We start from the raw sequence: 16,294 nt of genomic DNA, 5'->3' as shown, positions 1-16,294 counted from the left end.
CAGAGGGTGACGGGACGGTAAAAAAGCACTGACCTGGAAGCCAATTGCCTGAAATGTAACTGATCCAATAAAGCAGGGCTATAAAGTAACCATATTGCTGATGGAGCGAGACGAGAGGTTTCAAAAATTGCGTTTGTCTGCAGTGACGATATTCAAGAATGACATGTCATGGCCATTTAAGACTGCAAAGGTTGTGTAGTTTTTTTCCTTTTTCTTTTCTTTTTTTTCCTACTGAATAACACTGTTTATCCTATAGTATCCCTCTAATTCCACCTGAATGATTAACTCTAAATTTGGAGCTTTTGTGAATATCTTTGCCATCACATCTGCATTGGTCCTTTGGAGAAATAGTACATGCTGAGGTTGAGCATTTCAGCTTCACCTGGTGAAACGCTTCAATCGGAACTGTGATCAATATTGTAGCCTAATGGACCCAAAGAAGACATCAGCAGCTTTTAGGCTGTAGCAGTTGAGATCCGAATGTCAGAGGTTCAGTTGGTTGCAGAGCAAGCAAGTGTCTGGTTTCTGAGACTACAACCCTGCTGGATGTCCTTGACAGGACATGTAGGCTCGATGTCTACTGCATGCATACAAAGGCAATATTTCTAAATGGAGGGGCAGATTTAAGATGTTATCTTAGGCAAAAGGAAGTTGCAAAAAGTATTTAATAAAAGGGTGCCAATAATTGTAGCCAAAGTGTTTTAGAGAAAAGCATTTACTTCAGAATGTGATTTACCCCCACTTTCAATTGTTTTATTTTCAAGTTTAGAATTTGCTGATTTTTTTAAGGGGGGGGGGGGGGGGGGTGAAACACTCAGTTTCAGTCAATCTCATGTCAATCTTGAGTACCTATAGAGTAGTATTGCATCCTTCATATCTCAGAAAAGTCTTTAGTTTTATTATATTTATAAAAGAAATATAGGCTGTACCGAGTCTTTCCGGAAAAAACTGAGCGCCTGGAGGCGTATCGTGTGGGCAGAGCTAAAGAATGACGAGTGGGCAAAGCGGTGACGTCCTCAAGCGTGGAGAAACCCATGGCTATCGATTCTCAGCTAATACGTTACAGACAGGGCCGGCTCTAGCTGTTTGGTTGCCCTAGGCGAGATGGAGTTTTGCGCCCCCCACCCCACTCCACTCAATTTTATCGTCTCTAATTCAGCACATGTCTGTTTTCCTAGGCCTACCCCTAACCGAGAAGCACTTATTATTAAACACGTTTGACGCTTTATTTCCACTTTTCAAACATTTTCTCAATTTTTATTAAAAATATATGCCTTTCCACTTTGATATGTGATGGGAAAAGGGAATAGAGCGAGTGTGGCAAAAGGCAGAATCGAACCACTGATCGATCTGCATCAAATCTTGATGCCGTGCGTCTTACCACTACACTACAGCCACTGTAAAGAATTAGGTGAACACAGCATGTTTGTGTTTAATGTAAATAATATGGCATCTTTCATTAAGCTGCTCCAGTAAAAAAAAAAAAAAAAAAAAAAAAAACCGAGAGGCCGTATTTATTTCCTTCCGACGCCCACGTAGTTTGTACTTTTCATAAATAACATGCATACGTTATCCATATTCATAACGAACTGGACTTTTGATATTTAAATGCCATCCATGTAGGTTATTGTAGATTATTGTCAGTGAAGTTATGTTTGCAATACGTATAGTAATTATGTAGAAAACTAGCAAGTGATAGCTTAGTGACAATATTAATAATATTTATAAAATAAGTAATTTTATTTTGTTTGACAACTTATTGGCTGAGATAAGAAGACTAACCTCTATACTGGGCTCTCTTTCAATTTTCTTCCTTTCTTTTTTTCTCTTTTTCCGTCCCTGTAACGTTACATCCGCGGGGTTTAGATGCCTAATTTTTGATGAAAGCGCAAAATGAGCACTTGCCTGACCTAACGCCTGAACTAATAATCAATAATCACCATCAATTCAATCTAATAATCAGGTTGATAAGTAATAAAACGTGTGGCTGAGGGGGCGCCCTATGATGATCATGTTTAATGAACATTGTTGTATTTCGCTTGTTCCGATTCTATGCTTAATGGGTAGTAATGCGCGGCACTAGAGCGCGCTCGCGCCCCTAACACAATTGTCGCCCTAGGCAACCGCCTAGCTCGCCTATAGCAAACGCCGGCCCTGGTTACAGATATGATCCAGAATCAGATTCGGAGGCTGAAATAAATTGAACAGGAGAAGTAGCAACAGCAGGACGTCCGTCTCTGTGGTATGTACTGTATTTAGTGCCCTGTCAACATTTGTCTTTACTCGCAGTTTATGAGGACATGATTCGGTTTATGGACTATTGTATGCGACTAAACCTTAGCAGTAGCAAGCAAAACGGTTTTGCACGTCAGACTAGTGTAACGTACAGAGAACAACAATGGAGTCTGTTAGCGCATTTGAATGACGAAGCACGCGATCGTGTCGTTTACTGATGTTTAATCACGTGACGATAGCCAACAGCACAGACATTTGAAGCAGTTTTACTCATCGACTGCTTCCAAAGCAGGACCGAACCTTTATCGCTGAGACCGCTCCGTCAAAAACACACTTCTTTGGTATGATTTGGTGAAGTCCTGTGACAGCAAGGACTGTTGAAATCCACTTTGCGACGCGACTGAAGTGATGTTGTGAAGCTTCCCGTCATTTCTGTGTTCAAATCGGTTCAAATGCAGCGCTGACTTCCCGAAATGCTGTGCTGAAGCGTTGAAGTCGCTCGACGTCACCCATAGGAATAAAGTGGAGCGCGGCGTGACAGAAGCTGTTTATGGGCGTGCATTTCCTCTCTCGCTCTAGTCACGCGCGTGCGCGCACCCTACCGAGAGAAGAACCCATACGGCCCATACAAGGACCTTCCGCTCTATCAAGCCGACCCATACTCGAAAAAAACTCTCCGAAACTTGTGAGAAACCGGAAGGAGTATTTTTTGACACAGAAATACTCCATCAAACGTCCAACATTAGTTTTTGAAACTTTGTCTATGTTTAGGATGGGAATCCAAGTCTTTATCAAATTATACATTTAAATGTCATGACATGGTTAAAGAGGCTTAGTACAAAGTGGGACCAGTTTTTGTGTGGTCATTTTAAAAAAATCTTAATAGATTCTGAGAGACAGACCTAAACTCCAATTGAATTGTTTGAATCTGACAAGCTTCTCAAACTAAAGAGCACCTATCAAACCACTTTATTTGTAGCTTTCTATTTGTTAAGTACTGTTTTTACTTCAGAATCAGGTTAACCCATTGTCTCTTTTTTTTAGCTCTCCTTTATGCCACCATCTTTGGTAATGTAACTACCATCTTCCAGCAAATGTATGCCAACACCAACCGCTACCATGAGATGTTAAACAGCGTGAGAGACTTCCTGAAGCTCTACCAGGTTCCCCAGGGCCTCAGTGAGAGGGTCATGGACTATATCGTCTCCACATGGTCCATGTCCAGAGGAATTGACACTGATAAGGTACTTGGCACAGTCTCGCAGACTGAAGATCTCGATCTTTATCCAGGGAGCTTATTTTCTTCATTCATTTTAAAAGTCATTTGTTCTGTCTTTGCCATAACATCCGTAGCATGTGTGAATAATGTCCTTCTAATGTTTAAGATCACAGTCTAACTTATTATGTAAGGCTTGAACAGCTTCTCAAAATCTCATGAATTATTCGTGAAAGGCTTGGACATCCTCCAGTTCTAGCATAACGCCAATGTTCACGTGTTGGATCGCAAAGCAAAAGATTTGTTTTTGATTGCTATAAAAATCTTTCTGCAGGTGTTGCAAATTTGCCCCAAAGACATGCGAGCAGACATCTGCGTTCATCTCAACAGGAAGGTGTTCAAAGAACATCCGGCTTTCCGTCTGGCCAGCGACGGCTGTTTAAGAGCCCTTGCCATGGAGTTTCAGACCATCCACTGCGCACCGGGCGACCTCATCTACCACGCGGGCGAAAGCGTGGACAGCCTCTGCTTTGTGGTGTCAGGGTCTTTGGAGGTCATCCAGGATGATGAAGTTGTTGCAATTTTGGGTGAGTATATTTCTCTACCAAAGTAAACCGATTCATTCTGGGTTTTTCTAATTGTTTCCTGCTAATTTTGGTCAGTGTTGTGGGATTTAGGGTGTTTTCACACTTAGGTCCTCTTTAAAAGAACCGAACTCAGACTCCTTTAAGTGGACCAAGAAGTCCAAATGAAAAAGGACCCAGTTCTCTTTACGTCCCTGTACCTTAAAGAGAATCATTTTTGGTCCACTTTAGTAGGAATGTGGTCATGTGTTCATACTGCTGCTTTTTTGATCTAGTCCAGTTCAGTGTTTGATGGCTGCCCCTAGGGCCTTCGACATTTGATCACATTCACTTACATTGTTTGTTCCTCAGTAACCAAGAAATTTGTTTGTAAATATTATTATTACTTTGACATTACAAGTGCTTTTGTATTTATCTTCTTTTTTAAATTTGTTTATATATATATATATATATATATATATATATATATATATATATATATATATATATATATATATATATATATATGCATACATATTCTTGCACTAGCTATTTCACACATCCACCTTTGTAACTAATATTTATTTTGAATTGTTTTTCTTGATTCATGTTTATTTTATTGCAGAATGATAGGATAACATGATAACATCAGCATACAATATACATATATATATATATATATATATATATATATATATATATATATATATATATATATATATATATATATATACAGTCCCTGACAAAAGTGTTGTCGCTTGTGTACAAATTGACCTAAAGTGCCGCTGAAATATATTTCTAATCAAGATTTTTTTACAAGAAATGGCTCATTTTAATTCCACCAGCTTTTGTGATAATGTTTCAGTGAAAAACTAAACTTTCAAAAAGTATTCTAATATTCACAGCTTGGTAAAGCCCATTGAGTCAATTTTTGCAAAGACATAAGTGTTGTCACCTTGTCATATGAGCTTCACCTGTGACTAATAATGGATCAATTAGGTCTCAAGTGTGTATAAAAAGAACCCCAGTACACTAGACCTTCACATCAACTGCAACTAGACCTCTGCAAACATGCCTAAGATTCACCCAGAGACTAAAGTTTTGATTATCAAGAGGCTGAAGACCAGATCCACTGCTGATGCTGCAGACACCTTCAATGTGTCTCAGCATCAAGTACAGAGGATAAAAAAAAGATTTGAAGAGACTGGAGACGTTTTTGACAAGCCCAGGTCAGGCAGACCCCGCAAGACAACTGCTCGAGAGGACCGTTTGTTGGCTCGAAAAAATCCAAGGCCAGCCCATTTTCCACTGCAGCAGAGCTCCACGAGACCTGGTCACCTGAAGTCCCTGTGTCAACCAGAACAGTTTGTCGGATTCTGTCTCGAAATGGCCTCCATGGTCGAATCAGTGCCCAGAAGCCAGCACTAAACAAAAGACAATTGAAAAACCGTGTGGCATTTGCCAAGGCCCACAGCCTGCTAAAAGGATGGATGCTGGAAAAGTGGCAGAAGGTGGATTTTTCAGATGAATCTTCTGTTGAATTACACCACAATCACCGCAAATATTGCTGGAGATCTACTGGAGCCAGAATGGATCCGAGATTCACCCAGAAAACAGTGAAGTTTGGTGGCGGAAAAGAGATGTGCAAGAGATCTGCAGGGTGGAAGGCAACATCAATAGTCTAAAATACCAAGAAATCTTAGCTACCTCTTATATTCCCAACCATAAAAGAGGCCAAATTCTGCAGCAGGACGGTGCTCCATCGCATACTTCCATCTCCACATCAAAGTTCCTCAAGGCGAAGAAGATCAAGATGCTCCAGGATTGGCCAGCCCAGTCACCAGACATGAACATCATTGAGCATATGTGGGGTAGGATGAAAGAGGACACATGGAAGACGAAACCAAAGAATATTGATGAACTCTGGGAGGCATGCAAGACTGCTTCCTTAGCTATTCCTGATGACTTCATCAATAAATTGAATCCTTGCTAAACCGCATGGATGCAGTCCTTCAAGCTCATGGAAGTCATACAAGATATTAAATTTGGATCTCACAGCACCACAGCTTAATTTGCTGACATATTTTTGTATTTGCAGTAAATTTGTTCAATTTCTGTATAGTCGACAAAACTTTTGTCTTGCCAAAATTTGACCTTTCTGTCTTGATTAAATGATAAATATTTTTTCTGTGAACATTATTTATTTCAGTGCATTAAACATCATTTGGGAGGGTTTTAGCTTTTCATATGAGCTATTTCTAACACCAATTAATTAATTAAAAGTCAGGTTAATATCAGGTATTTCTAGAAAATAGATAAGCGACAAGACTTTTATCAGGGACTGTATATATATATATATATATATATATATATATATATATATATATATATATATATATATATATATATATATATATATATATATATATAAAAGAAAGATGCAAACTAAATAAACTGCTTTAAATTTTCCAGGTAAAGTATGGATGGCTAAAAGCAGCATTCAATTAAGAAATGGAATAATCACATGAAAAAATAAAACTGTTTATTCTTCACTCTTTTATTAGGCTAATAATGCAGATGTTTACATTCACTTAAGACAAAACCACCTGTTAATGTGAAACTTGTGTGTTTTTGACGCTTTAAAATAAATGACAGCTGGCTTATGTGCATGCGCTTAGGCGCTAGTAACACAATTTTAAACTGGCAAGGCGCGCAGCCGCATCTCAGTTCGGAAGCGGTTTAAATTGCAATAAACATGGGAATGTTGTGAACGAATACTTTGTAGAGATTTGTCAGAAGAATCAGCCGCGATACAGCCGATTTGTACGGAGGCATCTGATGACCAAACTACATTGTCAATCAAGTAAGCCCAGAGTGGTTTGTGTTCAGACTGCGTGTTTTTAGCGAACCGTACCATAAGATGAGATCGAACCGTACCCAGACCACCTCCCGAGATGGTCTCGGCTCGGTTCGCTATAAAGGGGTTTGAGATTGTTAGGAGTGTTCACATATGGGCCAAATTATGCGAACCACGCCCGGAACCCTGAAAAGACCAAGTGTGAAAACAGGTTTAGTTGATTAGCACTGTTACAGTCCTCATTTGGAGCATTTGGCTTTTCACACATTTCCTATTGTTTAGTCAAACATATGTGGGTGACCAAACGTCCTGTTTTCCCAGGACATAGACATTTTGGTTACCCATAAAATCCAAATTAAAGATAAGCTAGCACAACCACTGTAGAAACAAGACCAGACGAAGACACACACACAAATCTGGGGCCTGTATCATAATGGTAGTTTAACAGAGTCAGGGTTACAGGATTAGTCAAATCGAAAGTTGACAAAACCAAACCAATCTATTCCGGCTTTATTGATCCCATTATGCTGATCATCAGCTTTCACTATCAACTCAGGCTTTGGTCCTGAGTTAAGCAGTGACATCAGTAGTGAACAGCCAATAACACGCTGTGGATCAGCGAAACTGAGATTCACTTCTCGCAAGAGAAGCGGCGAGATCTGGTTAGCCAGAAAGACTAAAACTCGTCTAAATGTGATGAGTTTTACCTAGATTCTGATGAAATCCTGAGAAAAGAGTGTGTTTACACGACTATGACATTAAAACGTGAATAATGCTGGTCACAGTCTTTTAACGCAGTGTTCTGTCCATGTCGACAAACCAAAACATCATGGAAATCAATCACTTCCAGTGTACACCTAAATCAGATCCAGTTATATTATTTTTAATCATATCTCAAAATCTGGATATCTGTGAAGTCCTTTTTAGATGAGTTGAGTTAACTTTATTGTCCTTAAAGGCAATTCTTTATGTAGACAGCAGTATACATACATGTTCTTACAGCAGTATAATACACATTAGATAACACACTTTTATAATAGAGCATTTAAAAAAAAAAAAAATGGCAGCAGACAGAATTTTTGTGTCTACTAGATTTACACAAAGGGAGTTTAAGTCTCCGACCTGATGGAAGCAAGTTGAAATTCAGTGCAAAATTGATGAGAAAGGACTAACTGGCCCTTCCTAGTCACCCTATGTGACTTTCTATATATAAGGGGCGGCAGTGGCTCAGTGGTTCATGTAGATTGTCTACAAACCAGAAGGTTGGTGGTTCAATCCCCGGTTCCACCTGACCAAGTGTCCTAACCCCAGTTGCTCCCGACGAGCTGGATGGCGCCTTACATGGCTGACATCACCGTCGGTGTATGAATGGGTGAATGTGAGGCAAAATGTAAAGCGCTTTTGATAAAAGCGCTATATAAATGCAGTCCATTTACCATCTATGTTCGTAAATTTCGAAAAATAATTGTGATTCTTAAATCAGTTCCAACTTTAGCCAACTTACTGCTTTTTCTAACATTTGAATTACCATACAGCAAATAATAGAGAAACTTAAGACAGATTCAATAAAATAGGAATAAAGCATTCTCATAAAAGAAACATCCATATTAAAAGTTTGAAGTTTCCTTAAAAAAAAGAGCTTTTCCTCTAATACTATCAATATTTGCTTCACATTTTAGTTTGTCATCAACCAGTCCCTAAATATTTATATACTGATTGAGCACATCTACTTGATGTCCCTTTATGACAAAAGGTAGCACTGGTGAATTCTTCTTATGGAAATCAATGGACATCTCTTTTGTTTTAGAAGCATTAATGTTTAAAAAAAGATTAGATTAGATGAGATTAACATTTCTAAAACCACAAATGGAAACAAGCGTAATGTGTGCAATTTTTCTGGATTACCACTTTTTAAATGTAATGTATGCACTTTTAAAATTAATCTTTGAATATAACAATTACTTCGCCTTATCTCTTGTATTGTTTGTATATTGTATGTTGGCTTAGTGTTTTATTTCATACAGTAGCTTTATTTATTTTTTTAGCCATTTATATAGCGCTTTCATATGTACTGTACACCCAAAGCGCTTTACACTCATGTCAGGAGTCTCTCCTCAACCACCACCAGCTATAGGCGTAGAGAAGAGAGAGTGATAGAGCCAATTCAGTGGATGGGGATTATTAGGAGGCCATTACTGATAAGGGCCAATGGAGGAAATTTGGCCAGGACTCTGGGGTTACACCCCTACTGTTTTACTAGAAGTGCCATGGGAGTTTTAATGACCACATAGAGCCAGGACCTCGATTTAACGTCTCATCCGAAGGACGGACTTGTGCCAGGGCTCCTCTGTCAGTTGGCTGAATTGTTCTCTATCTCTAAAAGTTTGCAGGAGAATGTCTCTATTGGATTCTGCTTCTTGAGTATCAATTAAACTCATATTCTGTCTGTGTCTTTGAAATTGTAGTCTTAAAGGATCGGTGAAATCACTTTCGAGCTTGTCTATTTTGTAATTACCATCACTACAATTACAGACAAAATATATAAAAGATTTGTCTATTTGTTATCAAGCAGAAGGTGAATATCAAAACACACCTCTTCTCAACAAGATATGAACTGAGGAATTATTCAGTCCATGCAAGAAGGTTAATACTTAAAGGGTTAGTTCACCCAAAAAGTAAAATCCTCTCAAAAATGACTTATCCTAATGTCGTTCCACACCCGTGAGAGCTCCGTTCATCTTCAGACACAGTTTAAGATATTTTATATTTAGTCTGAGAGCGTATGCAAGTGTATGCACACTATACTGTCCATGTCCAGAAAGGGAATAAAAACATCATCACAGTAGTCCATATGAGACATCAGTGGGTTAATTAGGGTCTCTTGAAGCATCAGAAATACATTTTGGTCCAAAAATAACAAAAACTACGACTTTATTCAGCATTGTCTTCTCTTCCGTGTTTGTTTTCAGTCCGCAAACAAAGATTCAAACGTTATGAATCAGCGTATTGATTCATGATTTGGATCGTCAGTGTCACGTGATTTCAGCAGTTTGACACGCGATCCGAATCATGAATCAATACGCTTATTCATAACGTTTGAATCTTTGTTTGTGGACTGAAAACATGAACAGTAAAGTGTGCATACACTTGCATACGCTCTCAGACTGAATATAAAATATCTTAAACTGTGTCTGAAGATGAACGGAGGTCTTACGGGTGTCGAACGACATTAGGGTGTCATTAATGACAGAATTGTCATTTTTGGGTGAACTTTTTGACCATAGTGTATAAAAAAATATGGACCATAGACTGTAAAAAAAATATGTTTGTGACATCACCCATAGGTTTCTGAAGATCATTTCTGAAGCCTAAAGTTTGGCTGTTGCCATTTGGCAGCATTTTGATACCGTGCGTCACTCCCAGATAACAGAAAATTGTCAAAAAAGAGCTAACAGGTAGAGTGGGTGGAGCTAGCAGACAAACGGTTAGTAGTGACAGCAGCAGTAGCAATCCACCTGTCACTCAAGTGGCCACGCCCTTAATTATGCTAAACTTTAAGGCTTAATGTAATGTAAACTAATGAGTTAAAAAAAATAAAAAAAAATCACCCCCCTTAGAGTTGTCATTAAGCTATATAGGTATATAAACTTTGAAAGTTGGGGATTTTAACATGCGGCTCAATGAGATTCTGCTCCTTCAGGAGCCTGTCCCTAGCAGCCAGTCGATGAACTGCAGTTTAAGTCACTTCCCTATTGGAGGTTGCTGCTTGGTTTTGACCCACAGCAGGCACATAAAAAGAAAGACATTGTACATTGTGACACATATTGTGTTTCCGGTCAATTTTGACAAAATTATTAACTGAAGCTTTCCACGTGATATGCAGATTTGAATATATTGGTTAGATTTGTTAAATAGAAGGGGAAAAAAATATAATTTAAAAATTTAAAAATTACATACCACATAAACTACATCAACTACAGCCCAAAAGGGTATAGCAAAAGTTCAAAGGCCAAAAATTTAAATAATAAAAAGCACAATGTAGTAATTACACTATAACATCCTACATGTATTGTGTTTTTATTGTGTACTACATGCATTTTTTACCTTATATTTTTTAAAAAAACCACTGTATATAAAACAGCTGTAATTAATTTATGTAATTCCATCTATAATTAAATGGTTGACCCTTTCCTCACCCCTTAATCAACCCTTAAACCTACCCAAGTCAAATAACCTTTATTTTATACGGAGTATAATTGTTGGCAAATGATTTTTGCATTAACTCTGCCACCTGGAAATTAAGAAAATATTTGAAAAGTGGAATAAAGTGTCAAAGGTGTTTTTATAGGTTAGGGGTATAGGTTGAGAGGGCTGTATCGTACCAAAATGGCTACATTCATTTAACAATTTTAACAAATATAATACTTTACACTGTTATTATTACATACTATTTAATGTACAACAGCACTGAGGTGCACATTTTATCTGCCAGTATTGTGAATATTTATAAATATTTGAATGTTTTATCCAATCATTAGGAAAGATGACCATCAAAATTGTATTATATACATACAAAAAAACGATATAATAAGTCACAACATCCTGACATAATCACAACTAAATTACTTCCTGTCAGGGTACAAAGTCTTTTGTCGTAATGTCCATGCCTTCTCCGGTTGCCATAAAAATAAAAAATAAACATTTTTAAATAACCAAAACATAATTTCACCTTCGGGCAGCCAAAACAGATCTGGGTTTTTCTGTTGCATCATCTTATACAAACCAATTTTTAAATTATTGTGGGTAATAAAACATAAAATTAAATTCATCCTCCATAAAACACATACCGAACATAACCTGTCCTCCTCTGGGACTCCTTTAAGGACTCTGAGCTGAGCACATAGAGACCTCTGTCTTCTTTTCAAATTATATTTGACATAAGATTCAGTAAAAAAAATTCGGACACACTTTATATTAGGTGGCCTTAACTACTATGCACTAACATTGGAATTAATCTTTTGATATAATGCACTTATTGTGTATATACATGTTTTTACATTTTACTTACATTTAAAAAAAACCTGCATGTAATTAAGTCTGTAATTAATTTCTGTAGTTACATTTGCAATTAAACAGTTGGCACTTCCCTTACACCTAACCCTACCCTCAAACTGACCCACACCACCACAGCTGTCCCTAACTCTACCCGTATCCCACCTCACTATCAGCAAAAGGTGTTTTGCAATACAATTTGAACACAGTAAGTATATTGTACTTATTTTGTACAATATACTTACTGTGGTGGTGTAAGAACATAGTACTTAAGGCCACCTAATATAAAGTGGGGATAAATATAATCTAATTAGTGTAAATATCAGTTCACTAATAAATGCTGCTACTTGCACTAAGTGTAAATAGCATCTATTGCTAAGAAAATATGATATTTTCACTTGGTGCAAATTGCCGCTGTCTTATGTATATAGCACTTTATATATAATACAGAATGTGTCAAAGCAGCTTTACAGTGATAACAGCAAAGTTATGCATTTTGGTTGTTGTTCATCAACAAGTCATTTCAGTGTTAATTCAGTTCTGTTGAAAAGATCAAAAAATATTAAATTAGTTAATATTATCTTTAAAGCAGTTATTAAAATAATAATAATAATAATAATAATAATAATAATAATAATAATAATAATAATAATAATAATAATTTCGTCCAGCTCAGTTCAGTTCTAGTTCAACAGTATAAGTACAATCTGATTAATAATATACACATACCACCAAACCTGTCCCTAACCTTAGCATACAATGAATTAACAATTATTTTTAGGTAAGTACATATTAGTTAAAGACATTTAATACAAAGTGTGACGGAAATTGTAGTGCGTTAACTCTAGTTATTGATCAGATACAATGTGGTTTTAGCTTAAATAATTTAGTTTTGGCTGTTTTTAAAAGCTCACATTCCACTGGGTCAAAACTGACCCAGGAAAGCAAAAGATGTGGTGTCAGTTTTTGAATGCATTAGGAAGATTAAACAAGGTCAAGCTTTAGCAATAGTAATAGCAATGCTTTTCTTACCAAATGCAACTATGAATATTATGACAACTAATAAGCTTAAAGCGACATGTGAACTTCTCTATATAAAGATCTGGTGTCCAGTGGGGGTCAAGTATGATGCTGAGATAAATATTTCCACTGCAGCCCGTGCGGGACAGCAGGTCTCTAGCAGAGTGTGTCATTTTATTGGAGGTGTAAATCTGTCATTGCAGGCGTAGAAACAAAGCAGAGTCGTCTTAGGGGATGAGATCTGCTCTAGCGTGAAGAGCAGTGTGAATATTTTTTAAAGAGTTAAAGAATCTGAACACTGAAGACATTTGAGCAACAGATATCGAGCAGTCTATTGTTGTTCCAAAACTGTGGAACACAGGAGAGTGTTTTTTAAATAAAGCATTGTAGCTCCTTGACTTTCACTGACTGAAAAAGAAAAAAGAAAAAAAACATCTCGCAATTTTATGTTCCACAAAATAAAATAAAAAAGTCTTACACATTTGGAACAAAATGAGGCATTTCATTTTTTGAATCAATTATACCTGACATAGTGTGGGCGCTACAAGTGTACACTAAAAACAAAAACAAAAAAATCATGATTTGTTATCACAATTGTTTTCTTTTGTAAAATCCACTTAGGTCATTAATGTTCTTCAAATAACATAATATGTGACCTGTGCTGGCAAATTGAGTCGGAATACGCATGGGATAATTTCAAGCTACAGATACAATTATTTTGATATTTTCACAAAAATCTGGCAATAAAGCCCTCGTCTAGCATTCTCAATGCTCTAAATAGCAATTAAACATCTAAAAGTATCTTTATATGTACATTTTCGGAGAGGAGTACCTTTTCTTTGTCCATGAAAACGATCTATCTCACGCTGACTGACAGATCCGACTCGTGCGCACAAAGACCCCCCTGTGCACAATCCCGATATCAATCAATCAATCAACTTTATTTGTATAGCGCTTTTACAATCACAATTGTGTCAAAGCAGCTTCAAAGTGTCAAACAGGTCAATATTGCAACAAAATTTGATTTGGCTGTACAGTCGTACTGGAGAAAACAGTGATGTTATCAGCTTATTTTAATTTATCGTATAGCGACAATGTTGGCAGATCAGTATTATAGTTTATAGAATTAAACCTAATTCATACATTTTTGTCACATCTGTTCAGTGTCTGGCATGCTGTGGGACTTTTATGTTGAAGTTTATAGACCATTTCAGAATGTTTGTAAACAATCGCCTCAATATATTTCCGGGTGGCAGAACGCGAGCGGCTTCTACTGACAAACTGAAGAGATCAGCCGGCTACTGTAAACAGTAACATAGTTAAGAACATTGTTGTTGATTAAAGTTGAAACTATGACGAAAATGTGTTGTGTTTGGGGTTGCGCCGTCAGATATACAGCAAAAGGTGTAGGATTTTATCGATTTCATTCAGAAAGAAGTAAATATATCCAGCAAAACCTGTGGGTGAGGAGGCTAAAGCGAGTAGACGTCGTCAAAAGTGGCGGTACAGAGAAGTATTCTCAAAACGGTCCATTTACAAAATCATAGCAGAGCATAATTATCTTCAGCTGGGGAAATTCGAGACTAATATTAGTAAACTTTATATCTCTTTTAACCCCTTACGATTCAAAGATCATACGGCCTCAGATTACTATTGTTAAACATTCACTGCTCATCACACTATATTACTTTATCTGGACAAACTCAGTATCATCAGAAAGATTAAAGACTCCAGCTTCGATATTTGAACACTGTTTTTGATAAACCTGGGTTGCAGTGACATTAATTTCTAAATTTATGTCAGGAGTGCATTAATTATAATCGATCCGTTATGAACGATATTTTGAATAGATTATCAGACGCACGTTCATTCTCTCTCGTCTGCACTGGCTCATTTGTGTTCACAGAGATCGCAAAGAACAGCTTTCAGTTTAGCTCTTAATTCAAAAGTCCTCATATTTGGAGAAATATTGACATATCACGTTTGCAAAATATTTCGTCATACAGAATACCATTTCTATTCATTTCTGTAAATGGACTGCATTTATATAGCGCTTTTATCCAAAGCACTTTACATTTTTGCCTCACATTCACCCATTCATACACCAACGGCGATGTCAGCCATGTAAGACGCCATCCAGCTCGTCGGGAGCAGCTGGGGTTAGGTGTCTTGCTCATGGACACTTCGACACTTGGTCAGGTGGAACCGGGGATTGAACCACCAACCTTTTGGTTTGTAGACAACCTACATGAACCACTGAGCCACTGCCGCCGCCCATTTCTCACGGAATTATTTGATATAAAAGAGTTAAAACATGCGCAGACCTCTCTCTGTGTCTCTTCTTAATGATATGCATCGAATATCAGTCATCTGGCGTTCATTCGCCCTCTGATCTGTCAGTCTTTTGATATTGCTCAACACCGCCCTCGCATGACGCGCTCACTAGCTGCGTTTCCATTACAGATTTGCGAAAAACTTTTGCGATATTTCTTAAATGTCGATAAAAAACTGTTGCGAAATGACAGCGTTTCCATAGCTGCAGTTATGCGACTAAAACATATTACTTTCCTCTCGCGATAGGTCAGTCCAAAATGATGGCACTTGGTAGGTTTGTACATCCCATCCATCACACTAGCCATTATTTTTATTGGAAGGAGACGTGTGTGTTATCCAAGCATTAATGGCAAGGAAAGGCCCTTAGGTTACTTAAGCGGCACGGATATGAGGTGTGTGTGTGTGTGTGTGTGTGTGTGTGTGTGTGTGTGTCAGATCTGCTTCAAGGTCTTCATGATAATGTAGCATTTCTGTGTTTAGAATCCAGTATTACTGTAATCCTATATTGTCTTTTATGAGTTTAATAAAGAACTCCATCTCGTCTTCTCTCCAAACCATCATCTGTAAAGAATGATCGCCTTTTAAGCGTGGCAGGTTGATGCATATAGAGAAGAGCGAAATGTTTGAATTTGCATGTTAACTCAAATGTTTTATTTTTATTTTCACCACTTTCGTTATTTTGGCTAGATATTTCGTTTGATTGGCATTTGAACTGAATTTAGAAATGCTTTGGAAAAGAAAAAATTGGCATTTAATAAACAAAATAATTTTTTTGAAATGGAGACCGCGTTTGGAGTGAGTGCATGCAAAATAATTAGTTCCCCGAGTCCACAAATAAAAATAGACAGTTTATAGTATATAATTATGTCTTGAACTCATCTGTATAGCTAAAAATGACAAGAGTATTGTAAATTGTTTCATCTCTCTTAAAGGAAGAAGGAAAAAATGAGAACGTCAGCGCTTTTATCGGCCGTGGGTTAAAGAAAACATAGCCTAACTACGAAACTAAATAGGCTG

The 16,294-nt window shown here is 37.3% G+C and overlaps 1 protein-coding gene across 1 annotated transcript in view; it reads left to right on the top strand.

The window, feature by feature from the left end:
* kcnh1b (potassium voltage-gated channel, subfamily H (eag-related), member 1b) overlaps positions 1-16,294 on the top strand; it is a 99,090-nt gene that overhangs the window by 48,460 nt on the left and 34,336 nt on the right. Inside the window, exons 8-9 of the mRNA XM_067416320.1 lie at positions 3,280-3,479; positions 3,786-4,038. Of these exons, the coding sequence (XP_067272421.1) occupies positions 3,280-3,479; positions 3,786-4,038 (453 nt within the window). The remainder of the gene's footprint in view (positions 1-3,279; positions 3,480-3,785; positions 4,039-16,294) is intronic.

The sequence above is a fragment of the Pseudorasbora parva genome, chromosome 14 (genome assembly GCF_024679245.1).
Source record: "Pseudorasbora parva isolate DD20220531a chromosome 14, ASM2467924v1, whole genome shotgun sequence".
Taxonomy (NCBI): domain Eukaryota; kingdom Metazoa; phylum Chordata; class Actinopteri; order Cypriniformes; family Gobionidae; genus Pseudorasbora; species Pseudorasbora parva.
This window is presented reverse-complemented; position numbering and strand designations above follow the sequence as displayed.